We start from the raw sequence: 15,683 nt of genomic DNA, 5'->3' as shown, positions 1-15,683 counted from the left end.
TATCAATGCTAAGAATTTTCACGGAGAAAGATACTTCCTAAGAACAAATTTTATTATAAGAAAACAATTAAAACCATAAAAATAATAGATATTCGTTTACTACCAAAGTTACTGAAGTAAAAGTCACCACTTTGATATTATTACATTCTGTTAATTAATAATAATACTAATATTTAGATGACAAATAAAACTAATATTTTACTATATATATATATATATATATATATATATATATATATATATATATACACACACATATGATAATATATCTTGATGAAGAAAGAAGCATTTGGAAAAATATAGTTAAAAGAGACAGATTTACAGACCACATACTGAAATAGTTTAATATTGGAGGAACAGGTAGTTGGGAAAAATTGTCCAGGCAGGCAACGTTTGGAATATTTAAAACAAATTGTTAGGGATGCAGGATGTAAGGGGTATACCGAATGTACCAGCATGTATTAACAACATGCTGGTATAATATTTCATATTATTAACTCACAAGAGATTCAGAGAAGAAAATAAACTATTTTTTCACATGCTTACACATTTTTTTAAAATAAGATAAATATAAAAGTTGCTATACATGGATTAAACATAAGCTGAAGCAATTACAAGCATATCAACAATTTCACATTAAAAATATTTATATTTGGTTTAACTTTCAAATATATCTGTGGATCTTTACTTATTAGATAAGCGAGTTATAGAGAGATCAATTCATGAAGGTTTTACAAAAATAACCATTAATTTAATCTGAGACACTTAGTGATATAGGATGTAGTAGAGAGATTCTTGTACAAAAATCAATCTCAAATTAATTGAGATCCCATAAAAAAAATTGTTCTTAATCAATCTTTCACAATGTTTTAATATATGAAAAAATATCAAAGGATTAAAATCAAAAGTTGAAAGTCACAGGATTAAAGTTAAAATTTGTAAATATCTAAATTATTCATAGTTAGTTAATACAACACAGAACTGACAGAGTAATGAAAACAATATGATCCCAATAAAAGCAATATGTACTGTTTTATTTTTATATTTTTCCATGTAGAAGTTAAGGAAAAATTAAGATTAGATTTTGTACATTAAGAAGCCCAAAAATACCTATTCTTACATTTCACTTAAAAGAATTTGCCACTTGCAAAGTATTTTTCTTTATATTAGAGAAAAATGTAATAACTAAATTTTACAGTATATAAGTTGAGATACCCACTTATACAAAACTCCATTAAATAAAAACTATTCTTTCCCGATTAACATTGATGTATCTTACAACCAAATCTATTTCTACCTTGTAACCTTAAGTCATCTGCAATATGAATCTCCATTAAGGGCAGTAATATTTCTACATGATAATTTTTTTTACACCTGATGATTATTTTAAAAAATAATAATAATAATGATTATTATTAACATTGTCATATAAAATTTAATAAGTTTTTATTCAATATTTCAATTTTGTAATAGAAGTAACATTTAGATCTGCATCTTAATATCTTATAAACAAAGAAAAAAAGGAAACACTTTTAAACAAACACAAAACTTTTAAACACTATTAATTACAAACAAAATTAAACAAACCTTGATTGCATTAGTTTCCATTAATAATTGAACATAAGCATTTCTTTGTTCTTCAAAATCCTTTTTTAATGTAGTATTAGTATGTCTTACTTCTTGTAGGTTGTGAATTATTTCACTATTTGACTTCTTTAATCTATCTGCAAAAAAATAATGAAAATAATATTATCAGTAACACGCAAATTTCTGAAATATTTAATAAAATTATTTTTTATAAATAAGCAATATTAAACCAGATTTTTTAACAGATAATGAACAAATTCTGTTTTAACTTTTTTTCTGTGAAATTCAAATTATAATAAAATAAAGAAGGGCAGCTTATTACAAGCCTACAGAACCTGTCTCATTGGTATTTATATTGAAAATCTTTTTCAAATGACTCTGAAAAGCTATAGAAAAAGTTGTTATATGTACATAACAGAAGAGATAGAAGTGTAATATTTCAAGGACATAAAAAAAACATGAGAAAGAAAATTGAGGCAGAAAGCAGGAGAAAAGGCAATGATGACACAGAACCAGTACAAGGAGAGATCCGAGCAGAGGTTACTAATGAAGAATTTAATGCTGTACTTCTGTACAGAAGTTGTTTTTATACCCCGCAAAAAGATATTTTATACCATAGAGTTGCCGAATTATCAAATAAATGTAGAAATATTCATATAATTTAGTTAATGATTTATTTTACTATTTTAATTATTTAGTATTACGCATAGTATTTAATTTTAAACAATTTACATACATAATTTCCATTTAGTTTTATGTTAATTTCAAGGAATACAAATTTGAACTAACTAGGCAATATATTCTTAATTTAAATGTAACAATTAAGAAGCAATTTATAACAAACTAATTAAATAAGAAGAAATAACATGCTTCTATGATTGCACATACAGCATGCCAAAAATATGATTTTTTTTTAATTTTTATATACATAATGAATAATAATAATTGAACACATGCACAGGTAGTAAATTAAGCACAAGTCACAATAGTTCTTGAGTAATAATTTGAATAACAGTTAAGTTTTTCAAAAAGCAAATTCTAAATCAGATTAGTGCTTAGAACAAATAATGCTTGCATTAGATCAACAGTGAATTAATTGAGTGTGTAACCATCAACTGTAGAATAGATGCAATAACCATCTGAGGAATAAGTAAGCTCTGAGTAGCATAATTCTTGATTGAATAAGTGCATGGAATAGACAGGCCTCAAAAAAATTTAGTAGTTAAATAAATAGGTGCATAGCAAAATGAGCACTGAATAGACACAAATTTGAGGTTGAATAAGTACATGGCATAAGTAACCTCGAATGTAAACTTGATCTTGAAATCAATAATTGAGTAACGCAAAATACCCTTGAGAGAATAGTGGAAACAGTCTTGTATGAATATCTTGATAAAAATAATTACAAATGTATAACTATATATGAAAATTACTATTAAGGGTAGCAGACTACAAATATTTTTTTTTTGTGTTTCTAATTTAGGCAATATGAAATAGAGCTGGCTAACTTCCTAATAAGCAAATTGCCTTTATAACTAGATATCTGCAATGGATCGAGCTAAGCCAGAAAAGAATTTACCAATTAGACAGACATCTTGAATATATATTTTTAATAGAATGAATTTCTTGAATACGTGGATTTCTTAATAGGTAAATCTGATAGAGGTTGGAAGCAATCGCTTGTACAGGTAGAAAAATTAGTTTATAATCATTGTACCAACAGATCTCTTAGATGGTAGTCGCTTGTATGGATATCCTACATAAGTAATCGCTAGTGGATATCAACAATGGATTGGAAGAAATAGATAAGAATGTATTATCTTAAACAGATACCTTCAATATAGACAGCAAGAGAAAAATTATCAAAAGCACTTATCATTTTCTTATAATGCTAACAAATACAAACTAGACGGTTAAAAAAAAATCGTCAGTAATATCTTTAAGTAATGTAGTAGTAGTAAACAAGATTTGAATTACTTTGTACTCTTCAATATCACACTGAGATGAAAAAGTAGTCATAAGAAAAAAAATTATTATTTTCCCACGGTCTGAATCTTGTAACAATCAAAGAGAACCAACAATAACACCATAAATTAAATTTTTGAAACCTTTCAGGGAAACAACCTTACGACAAGATGTCAACAGGATTTTCAGATGAACTAATGTGACACCATTTGGCATTAGAATTAAACTGTTGAATTTCCGAAACTCAATTAGAAATAAATATTTTCCACCTTGATGAATCACCAAGAATGCAAGGTCCAATCACGGAATAGGAATATAAATGAATTTCATTGATGGGATTTTTTAAAAATTAAGTACTTGTTTAATCAAACGCATTAGTAGTGAATAAGAATATAATTCAAGTCTTGGCAGAGAAATCTGTTTGAGTGGTGAAACCCTAGACTTGGAACAAAGTAGGTTGGAAAAAATCTTTCCATTATAAAAAAGATTCTGACGCATAAAAATTGGATAACCTTTCAGCGGTACATCTGCAAATCCATGAATTAGAAAGATTTTACAGAATTATTTTTTAACTGATCCATAAATAGTAATGTTGTTAATTGAACTTAAGTGAGTAAATAGATCTCTCCATTATGATAAGTAATCAGGTAATATATCAAAAAATTATATGTTAAATTGACTTATAATTTCCCACAATTGTTGCATGAAGTGTTTAAGAATAATATCCGTCCAACCAAACTCAAATCATAAATACCAGCAATAATATATAAAACATTTCTCTTAGTTAATGCATTATTAAACTGGGATGTCCATGTTTCTTAGCCATTATTCTATAATATACCTAATGTGTGAATGTTTTCATCTTTATTTAACAAAATATTACAGTTATCATTTTTAACAGAATTATATTTGGAACATTGGTGTACAACCTGTGTAATGAAAATCCACAATGATTTAACAAATAGGTTATTTCTGACTTTAATCCCTTTAATATGTTTAAGTTGTCACATCCCGTTATAAGGTTGTAGACATACAAGTCATTAATATAGTTTTACAAGTCGAAGAAAACTGATCTTTGTTAATTTGCAACTATCACATAAGACATCTAGTAGCTAGGAAAGATAAGTCACAGTTTACAACGCATAGTGTTTTAATTCTTTGTCGGCAGACTCTTGCCATACGATCTTTAGTAGTTTACTGTCTTCTGGCGTAACTAAAATTTGTCTACACATTTCTTTACGTCAGATGTAATAACATAACTATGGAACCTGAATTTAAGGATTTTAAAAAAGAGATTTTGCTGAATAATAGGATCAACATGTAATGTATCACCAAGAGATGAGTTGTTTGAAGATTTACAACCATCAAAAACAACTCGGAACTCGATAATGATTGTTAAGCTTAAATCCTTAAGTAAAATACATTTGGTTCTTTAATTAATCAATTATGTAAGTTAAGTACAGACATATGACCAAGTTTTATGAAATCAGTGTAACTTCTTTGAAATATCAGAAGGGTCTTCATTCAGCTTGTTTTCTACATTTAAAAATTTTTATTCACAATATTTAGAGAAACACCTAGTTTGTCTCAGGTTTATGTGAGAATGTAACACTGAACCTTCCACGATCATTTCAACAAGTATTTTAAAAAAAATGAAATTCACAAATGTGATTTTCATGTAACTTATAAGGCACACTACACTCTTCAACAACCCAGAACCTTTCAATGAGATGAGCAAGCAGAATCGTGTCTTGAAGCGTAGAATATTGAAGTTAGCTTGTTGAACTGATAGTTAACAAGCAAGTTTCCAGCTTGTATATAACATAATCTTGTTTCTTTGATTATCGAATATTGATAACTGCGTATGAATTTATTTGATTTTATGAGATCAAGATAGAATTGGATACTAATTAAAATAATTTCGGATGGAATGTTGAAAAACTTGGATGGGCTAGAAATGAATTTTTGGGCAGTTTGAAATAAGTAACGTTAAAGAATTCAGATGGTAGTCAGGTTTTGTATTACAGCACAATGTATATTAAAATTATAGTTTTCAAAATGAGACTCTAACGTAAGACTGGCAAAACAAATTCTTAATAACTGATATTAGAAGATTATTCACTATAAGTTTAAGTTGTGTCATATGACAAACATTTTTATTCTAGTTACAGATGAAATTATTACTGTCGTTTCTCTTTATTTCAATAAGTGGAAATGTATATTTCCTGATTCGGTAGTCATGCTTATAATAATAGTTTAATAGTTACTTTACTAAGTCTGGCATAATAAACGAAAGTTTGAAGATTAGTTTATAGTTACATATAGATAGAATAAAGATGTTACGTTATGACTACTAAGAAGCAGTCAAACTGATACAAATTCATGAATGATTATGTTGAATATTTCCTATATCGTTATAATCCAGCCCAGAAGACTAAAGTTCACTTAAGAATCTTGCCTCTTAGTGTATTAAGAGGCCATCACGCCATAGAGGTGTTGGATTATCAAATAAATGTAGGAATATTCATTTAATTAATTAATGATTTATTTTACTACTTTAGTTATTAATGTAGTACTAAAATTTAATTTTAAACACATTACACGTATAATTTAGCTTAATGTTCATTAAGGTTTACGTTAATTTAAAGGATACAGATTAAAACTAAGTAATATGTTCTTAATTTAAAAGTAATATTTAGGCCAATGAAAAAGGACCTATTGCATTTGTTTCTAATTTTAATTATTATCTCTTGATCTAAAAGACTTTCCAATCAATTTATTTTTAAAAAAAGATTAAAATTTTTCTTTCAAAAAACAAATTTTTCTGTTGAAGAGCTTTTAAATAAAATTTAATATAGGATAACTTAAATATGTATTTTAAAATAAACAAAGTAATACACCAACTGAAATGAACATACCCAATTTAAGAGAATAGCGTTTTTTCATATGACTTATTCTCCTTCTTTGGAAAGAAATTATAATTTTAAAATTTTTATAAGTATTATTATTTCTCTTTAAAACTTTACTCTGATACTTTCTGCGTAGATTACTACTGTTTACAATACTTTTCCTTTTTTTCTTTGGCAGAGGTATAGCTTTCATTCTTGGTGCCAATTTTTTTGTTTCCATTCTGTATAAAAAAAAAATATAATTAAAAAGACCAATGCATCAACACTGTAATTACTAATAAAAAAGAAAACATTTAACCCACATCTGTAATACAACCAGTCAAACTAGATGACGCCCATGACCTGGGAAGTTAATATTTGATAGAAATATAACATCCGATTCTATCAGGTGCAATAACATGGCTGAACTCTTCAATAAACAAACAACAATATTTTAAAATAAGGATAAGACCGAAATGAAGAGATTGAATTTAAAAAATGAAATGGTTAATAAAATTACATAATAAATGCCAACAATTAAAAAAATTTATTTTCTAATTTAGCAGATGAATGAAGTAGCTTCAAAAGTTTACTTGTACGAACACCTTTTGGAAATAGTAATAATTGTGACAGCAGATTATAATTAATTTATTAAGCATTTAGCACCACTGGTATTTATACAATTAAATTTCCACTTATTAACATTGTTGGTAAGTGGAAATTTAATTTATACAAGGCATATTATAGTTTGATAAGTTGTAGTTTTCATATAGCCATATGGCCTGTGTTACATTCTTTCTATCCTTTCTAGCAACATGAACAGCTGTGTGTTTATGTAATCTAGACGAGATCTATACACAGTTAAAAATACCGTTCTAGTATATTTCAACTACTCCCCATAAAAGATGTTAAAAGTAGCTTAAAAAAGTATAAGCTTAAATAGCAATGACAAAAACTTATGAGTAGCACAAGCATAAATGTGAGGATCAAGTTACTGTTTCTGGTAATGTTTTTTAGCAAGCACAAACCTTTCATGGATTTATTTTACATTATTGAGCATTCGTGTTAACTTTTCACAATGTCACCATGATCTAAATACAAATCATCTTGTCAACATACTGTTTCAAAAATGGTCATCATCCATGATATTAGAACAGTATCTTCTATGACACAGTATAACATCTCTCTGGAGCATTCACCATACTTTCTTGATTTGGCACCAGCTGATTTTTTCTTGTTCTTTCCTTGATATCAATTCTGAACAGAAGAAGATAGATAAAAGGATGATGGCATCGTAGCTGATATAACAAAACAGCAGTCTCCTTGGTTTCTAAGAACTGATTTTATAAATATTTCTAAAAACTTGGTGTTCATAAAATTCAGAAAGTGTAACATTTTTGTTTTTAATGCTGAAAAATAAAACAATGTTAAAAAATGTATGTACATCGGAAAGAAAGGGCTGAATATGCCAAATTTAACTACTTAAAAATTTTTTGTTAACCTTTTAACATACAGTAAAAGTCTTAACTAAAAACAAAAAAAATAAATAAATAAAATAGACTTAGATAAGCACATTTAAAAAAAATTTTGTTACACATTAATTTAATTTGTCATTTTATATAGTCTAGGTTAGTCTATTCAACATCACTATTTTTTTTTTTTTAATTACTATTTATTTTTATACGTTCAAAATAGCCTTGATCTGATTTATTTGGATAATTGTTTTATTTATTTATTGTACGGCACATGCACGTTACTTCACAATGGAAATTAAGATACACAGAAAAAAAAGATTAGAAATTAAATATAAAAAATTATTAAATATAAAAACTATACATATAATATTATAAATATATAAATATTTTGTATATCATAAAAAGAGTAATAAAAAATTATTATTGTTTTACCTTACACAGATAACAAATAGTTAAAAATGTTTAAGGAAATGGAAAATCACCTCACTGTTCACGTTCCCTACTTAGTAGCGTGCTTCAATCTTGATGATAGCTTATCATTTTTGGAAGCATCATCTGACATGCTAGTCGCCTACATCACTACAGTTATGCAGTACAATGAAATATATTGATGTCTTATGATACTTAAATTGTTTTGCAATAAAAATTAAAGAAAATTATTTGGAAAACATAAGGGGAAAATACGTTTCTCCACTACATTCCACAGCCTTAGTTCACTTTAGTAATTATCTCATTTCTGTTTCTCTGCATTGATTTTTTTTTATCAAACCAGCTTCTCATCTTGTTCATTACAATTTTTTTCATGCAGGCATTGTTTAAAAAAAAAATACTAAAAACTAACATCATACTAAAATTCTATTTTTTAAATTTTGCCTTTTTGGAGTCAAATTAAGAGTTAGCAGGTTAGGTAGGTTAGTAGTTTTGTAGATTTCAATTTTGCACAGACTACTCTTATACAGAATTGAATACTAGATCGTGGATACTCGTGTTCTTTGGTGGTTGGGTTTCAATTAACCACACATCTCAGGAGTGGTTAACCTGAGGCTATACAAGACTATACTTTATTTAGATTCATACATATCATCCTCAATCATTCTCTAAAGTGATACCTTACGAAGGTTTCATAGACTAAAGAGAAAAAAAACACTATTTTTAAATAAACATTGAAGAAGGATTATTTCTTTAACTTTTCATACGGATTTTTAATTTTACAACATTCTGTACATTTTTCATAAGTTTTATTAATTTGTTATGTTTATTTAAAATATATATGAATTATCATAGTTTATTGCATTCAATAAAAAAATAAAACTTACTTAGACAAACACATTTAGAAAATATCATCACAAAGTCGTTTAAATTACAATTTTATATAATCTATAGTTAATAAATTCAAAGTTCCCTTGCTTTTTGTTATCAGCTATGTTTATTTTCACACATTCAAAATACACTTCGTCAGATTTACTTGTAATAATTTTATTTTACAACCGAACAATAATAAGCACAAAAAAAGACTTTAACAAAATATATAATAACTAATTATATAATTAAACTTATACTCCACATTTAATGATAACTAAGTAACTTTAATCACTTTTTAATAATAAAGGGATAAAATTTTTAAATTTATAAATATATATGCACCTAGGTTTTCATGATTTGGCAAGCAAATCTAGAATGTAATCATCAATTAATGTTATAAATTATCATTAATTATCTTATCTAAACACCCGATTCCTCTAAATACATTATAAATTAGGAATACTTTAATCAAATTTAAACATTACTCATATTACTAGTTATTAGAAAAAAAATTATTTAACATTTGACAGTTTACAAAGCAAACATTTTTTTATTTATTTATTAATATGTTATTTTTTTTTTATGAAAAAAATTTACTTTATTCTAAATAATTGAAATTAGTTTACACTGAACTAATAATTGAAAGTTTGGATAATGATTTATGGATTCATCACACATTTACAGACATAAAAGCAAAATTGAACTAACTGGCATAAAAATTTGAATAGTATAAGGATTAAAAAAAAAATGGTGATTGTCAATTCTGTTAAAAGATCAGGTGTAAAAATTATAATAAGACTATGAAAATAAAAAAAAAAAACTTTAGGTAAATCAAAATGTTCTAACTCTTATAAAATGTTGCAACAAAATATTTTGTTAGATTGTTTTCAATTTTACATTGAAGAATGTAGAAAATAGGAGGGAAAACTATTGGGCAAATCTGTATCTCTACCTAACTAGAAATAAACAAATCTATAAATAAAGAGATAAATTCCTTAAAGGAAACAATAAACCACTTCATTCCTCACTTTCATTAGCAAGCCTAACATGAGGTAAGCCTAACATCTGATCAGCAAGTGAACCTGGTACCTTTTGAATGAAAGACACCATTTTGAATAACACCATTCTAACATGCAGTAATACCATTTTGAGAATGACTTCATATTGCATCACAATCAACCATCAGGATTATGGCCCCCATAAAAATATTTAGGAAAAAATCATTGATAAATTGCCATAATGCTTCCTTCCCTTTTCCCATTTAATTAATTACAAAAACTTTAAGTAGATTTTTTTGATCTAACATTTACTTTCAAAAATATTATAAAAGAATTAATATTATAACATAAAAGTATGATTTACATATTTTTATATGTCTTAGGTATAATATTTCTAGGTTAGTAAGGGCTACAATTTATGTGGACATAAGAGTACACAATGGTTAAAAAAACAACTAAAAGAGTTGCAAGATTATATAACATTAAAAAAAAATTACCTAAAAATAATTGACAAAAGGAATCTTTTTATCAACTGGCAATGCTTTTATAATTTTATGAATGATCAGGAAATATAATTTTTATATGTTAGAGAGAGCAATGACCAGCTTCATAATTATATAATAAGAGGCAAATAATCTCCATTTTACATGATTAAATCAACCCAATTTAAAAACTGCATTTAGTTAAGACAGCATATGACCCATTAGTAATTACATGGGCTTTATAAAAATATCTAATCATTATTACTGGCAGAGGAAATTCCTAAACAGTAAATACCTTATTTATGCAAAAAATGAACATTAACAAAAACATCCTCAATCGTCAAAGATAGAGACCATAAAAATGTTTGAAAAAATACTTAAAAAAAGTGTTTCTTCTCTTGTAGCTGTAGAATAGGCCATTAAAAAAGTCTTTAAAAATTTACTTTCACGCAATAATACAATTTACGTAACGCTAGTGATCAGATTTCAAATATGAGCTAGCTCGGTAGTCAAATAATTGCATTTTATCTATGTTGTTTTTTTTTTATTTATGTTGTTTTTATGAAATTTATTATTTCTGTAAATTTTATATTGTTATGATATTTTTGGATATTTTTTTGAAGGTGTCATACATTTTTTTTTACAGAATCAGAAATGTTAGCAGTGAATTTGGTAATATTTATTTAATTTGTTAATAAACAAGGTATTCCAATGTAGAAACACTTTCATTCAACATCCAACATGGCAAATACATACAATAAAGAAAATATGAACAAGACTAAAATTTTAAATCTGTTTTTATTAGACAATTTCAAATTAACTAGCTCCAGTAATGACCATGTTAGAAAAAACTATCTAACTGATCAAAATTAACCACACTTTGCTTAACATTATATGTTATAAACAATTCTTATAATTGTTTATAAATTTCAGAAATCAACTGTTAAATAAAAAATTTGCTTAGGATTAATTTTTATCAGTATATTTCAGTTAACTAATAAACTATTTAAAAGATTTAAAAATGTTAATTTATAATGCACAACTATAACTACAGACTCATACTACAAAAATCACTCATACTACATAAAAGAATTTTAAATATAAATTATACAAAAAAAAAAAAAAACAATATAGGCATATATCAAACAAGTGTACAGTTCATTAAGTTTTATTTATTATTTAAAAGCTGTTCTGACAACACAATGACTAAATCTCTTAAAAGATTCCACTGAAACAATTAAACCTAACTGAAGTATAAAAAAAAACTGTAAACAATTTTTTAATTATATTGGGCAACAAAAACACAATACATATGAACCCAAGCATTGTAAAATATTGTTAGGTTTTATTCTGTATATAATGAAGAAAATGTTAGTTTTGAATGCATATGTAAGGTATGTCACCATGAACAATTTTATTTTGATTTGATACTCAGTTGTTCTTTAAAAATGGATCCCACACTATGAATTATTTCCAATAAAATAAATCATTTTTTACATAATTTTTTTTTACATTTTAATTTTAAATTTTATATTACACAAGAATACAGCTACGAATGGTATAGTGATAGCCTGTACTCAATTAAAGTATAAACTTCCTTTACTTAAATATAGAATTATATATTAAATAAGTGTATTTTACACAAATTACATGAATAAACTGGTCTACTTTGATAAAATGACTTCTAATTTTGCTCAAACTTGAATATAAAAACAGTTATTGGGTGTAATATTATACCAGAAATAATGTTCAAAAAATTATAATGGCCCACATTTTTTAGCACCATAAAAATAAAAATGACTATTATAACTATAAATAAAGTAAGCATACAATACAATAAACAAATTTTGGAAAGAGTTTCAAATATGACTTTTTAAATAGCAAGAACAAATATAATATATTGTATGCACCTTGCTGGATAAATAGCTTGTTTAGGTACGTAACGTTATGTTAAAATAAATAATCGAAATCGTAATTTTTAATAAAGCAGATAAATTACTTAATTTTCCTTAAATAAATAATAACTAACAGCAGAAGTAATCACAGAAATTAAAATATCTTTCTCCGTAATATTGTATTAACACACACGAATGTTTCTTTCATAGAATTATTTGATATCAAAGCTAGTAAATAGGTTATAAAAAGGGTAATAATTCTTAGATAAGCAAAGTAAATTAAATGAAGCTAATTAAATCAATATCATCAGACATTTTATACAGAAAATATAACCTACTTTTCGCCATTTTAACCAACATCCTTTGTACACAACAACACGAATAATCTTCGTAAAATTATAGTAAATCAGTGAGATTTAATTTAAATTAAAACCCAACCATCGTATCCGCAGTTTTGGTAAGAACTAATATATCTATTTACTTAGAACAGACGAAACAAAATACCTAACTACATTACCTAATTAAATAACACTGAAGAAATAAGACGACGTAGCACAATTACATTTAGTAAAAATATAAATAAGTTAAAAACTGGAAGTTCAATAATAATTAAAAATGCTCAGCCACAATCACACAATTAAAATACTACCGTTATTGTATGCACGAAACACAAATTTATTAACGTTAAAGCTAATCCAGTGTTGCCAACATTCAAAAACGTCAATAGATGAGTTTAAAAAATAGGTTTTGGCCCTGCATTATTCGTACCCTAAATTTGTTTTAAATTTTCATTTCTTTAATTAAACAAACTTTCATAATTTTTATTGTAACAGTATGGAATTGATGATTAATTTTTCACAGTAGAGATTAACATAACAATCAGGATTTGAAAGTACTGCCAAACGTAATAACTGTCATCATTGATTATAAATACGTCATCCGCTGTGTTATCTTCCACGGTGTCCTTTTAAGTTTCGCCGGTACTTGTACCAGCAAGCTTTGACTTAACATTATGATATAAAAATCTGATCGCAGAAGATTATTCTCGTTAAAATTGACTGTTATTATCACAAAAAAAATCATACTCAAATTAAAAATATAGCTGTGCATAAACATATCAAATATTTTAAAAATAACAAAACAGATTTCATTTAAAACGTTTAAGTTAAAAAATACCATTAATTTCAAATTCGGTTCTGTCCATCTCAAAAATAACAAATTTTTATTTTATTGTTGAAATAACAAGTTATTTTAACCAGTTAACGTAAATGTAAAACAAAGTCGAAGTAAAAACCAGATCTTTTTACCACATTCATCCTAGTTGAACCCAACTTGATTGCTTGCATTAATGTTAATTAAACAAGGTGTCAGTAAAAGGATACAGTTTACTTAACATCTTAAAGCATATAATTATACATTATTTTATTTATTACACAGTTCTTCAACTTACGATAAAATGTTCAAGGCAGCCAATATTATAATGTACCACATAAATTTGTTTTCATTATGTTGTTAACAGAATAGTACACATTCTTAAAACTACAATGTAATTAATTTTAACTGCCACATCAGTGAATCATCCACAAGTTTGATGTTAAGATTTACATCTATCCATAAAACTATCTATTTTTTCTAAAACTTCATCTTCTAAAACTATCCATTTTTAAATAAATTTACATCTATGAAGATTGACTTTTAAAAATAATACTTTTTTGTAAGTTACTGATGAATACCATTTTAGGACATTGATAGAAAACAACTGAATCTATAGTTTACATGGCCACAAATAACATTTTTCCATTACATGGTCAACATAGTATTTTATTCATTATGTACTGCTTCCACATTATCGGTTTTTTTATTTTTCCTTCTCAAATGACTTTTACTTTTTTTTATTGAAGAATGAACATACACTTATGCTAATTAATAGTTGCACTTTGTAATTGTTTCCATACATTTACATACATACCTAGCTCAAATAGGACTGAGATTTGGAAACAGTATAGCCACATAGAATTTCACCCCATATTCTAAGTGGCAATATTATATTGTATTGTTTGTAATCATGAAACAAACTGGTTGTAATTCTGTCTAATAAAAATGAATTGCAGTCCTTCATTTATACAAATTTATGTATTAATCAAAAATTTGTTCAAAAATCAGTTTATGTATGCAGACTAGTAATGTTGATTCAGATAACAATGATATTTTCTGAGTTATTTAAAATTTGGCTTTAATCTGAGCAGTATTGTAATACTGAAAGTATAAGATTATGTCATTTGTTAGGCTAATAAAAAAATTCTCTGCATGTAGTATGAGACCACAATTGATTTTAATGATTGAACATGATTTTTATGTTCTGAACATAAATTATTACAGATAAATTCTTGCAAATGGAGGCAAACACTCCATTTGGAGTGCAAATGGAGAAAATATTTGGTGTTATTTCTACAGTGCGATTTCCTTTTATAATTTGTAACAGTTGCAATTTTAATGTGAAAATAAAAATTTCTAAAATATAATTTAATTCATTTATATGTCATAGATATTTTTCAAGTGAAAATTGTTCAGAATAATATAGATTCAATGTTCAAAAAACCATCTCATAGATACATTATAAATCCACAAACATATGACAATAAACTTGGTATCCTATGTATACACAAAAAAGGACCACATATTTATATAATTACATGTTATGAAATTTATAAAAACATCTACAAATTGCAAAACACTAATTGAATTGATACAATTCTTAACTGCATTCTAAATACATGTTCACTTAATTAAAAAAAAAACTGCCTGCATTAACTGCTAATGCTGGAAAAAAGTTTTGAAATAAATAATTAAAAACATTTATTACAAAATTTGGTTCAGTTTGTTGTTACAAAAGTTTATATTTTTAAATGTGTCAGTAATTGTTAATATTAAATAAAGTAAATAACAAAAAGAAATCAATATAAAAAAAATTACATAAAATTTTTTTGCAGTATTATATAATATTATAATCAATACTTTGAGTCTAAAATTCTGTTGTTTGTTATTGATTTTTATCAACAATTTCAATGTCAATACTAATATTTTCACTTAA

At 25.9% G+C, this 15,683-nt stretch overlaps 1 protein-coding gene across 5 annotated transcripts in view; it reads right to left on the bottom strand.

Moving 5' to 3' along the window:
* The window catches only part of LOC142331241 (uncharacterized), a 90,924-nt gene extending 77,638 nt beyond the window's left edge, over positions 1-13,286 (bottom strand). For 2 of the 5 annotated variants that reach the window (XM_075376996.1, XM_075377000.1), the window contains exons 1-3: positions 13,110-13,286; positions 6,471-6,682; positions 1,588-1,724 (exon numbers count right to left, since the gene is read on the bottom strand). In XM_075376996.1, coding sequence (XP_075233111.1) covers positions 1,588-1,724; positions 6,471-6,681 — 348 coding nt within the window. In that variant the 5' untranslated portion in view covers position 6,682; positions 13,110-13,286. Of the gene's footprint in view, positions 1-1,587; positions 1,725-6,470; positions 6,683-7,468; positions 7,850-12,930; positions 13,085-13,109 lie in introns of those variants that run through there. The other 3 variants (XM_075376998.1, XM_075376997.1, XM_075376999.1) reach the window with 3 other exon arrangements.
* Between the last annotated feature and the right edge of the window lie 2,397 nt (positions 13,287-15,683).

This window comes from Lycorma delicatula, chromosome 10, assembly GCF_047948215.1.
Source record: "Lycorma delicatula isolate Av1 chromosome 10, ASM4794821v1, whole genome shotgun sequence".
NCBI classification, from domain to species: Eukaryota; Metazoa; Arthropoda; class Insecta; order Hemiptera; family Fulgoridae; genus Lycorma; species Lycorma delicatula.
Note: the sequence above shows the minus strand (reverse complement) of the source record. Positions and strands in the feature narration are given on the sequence as shown.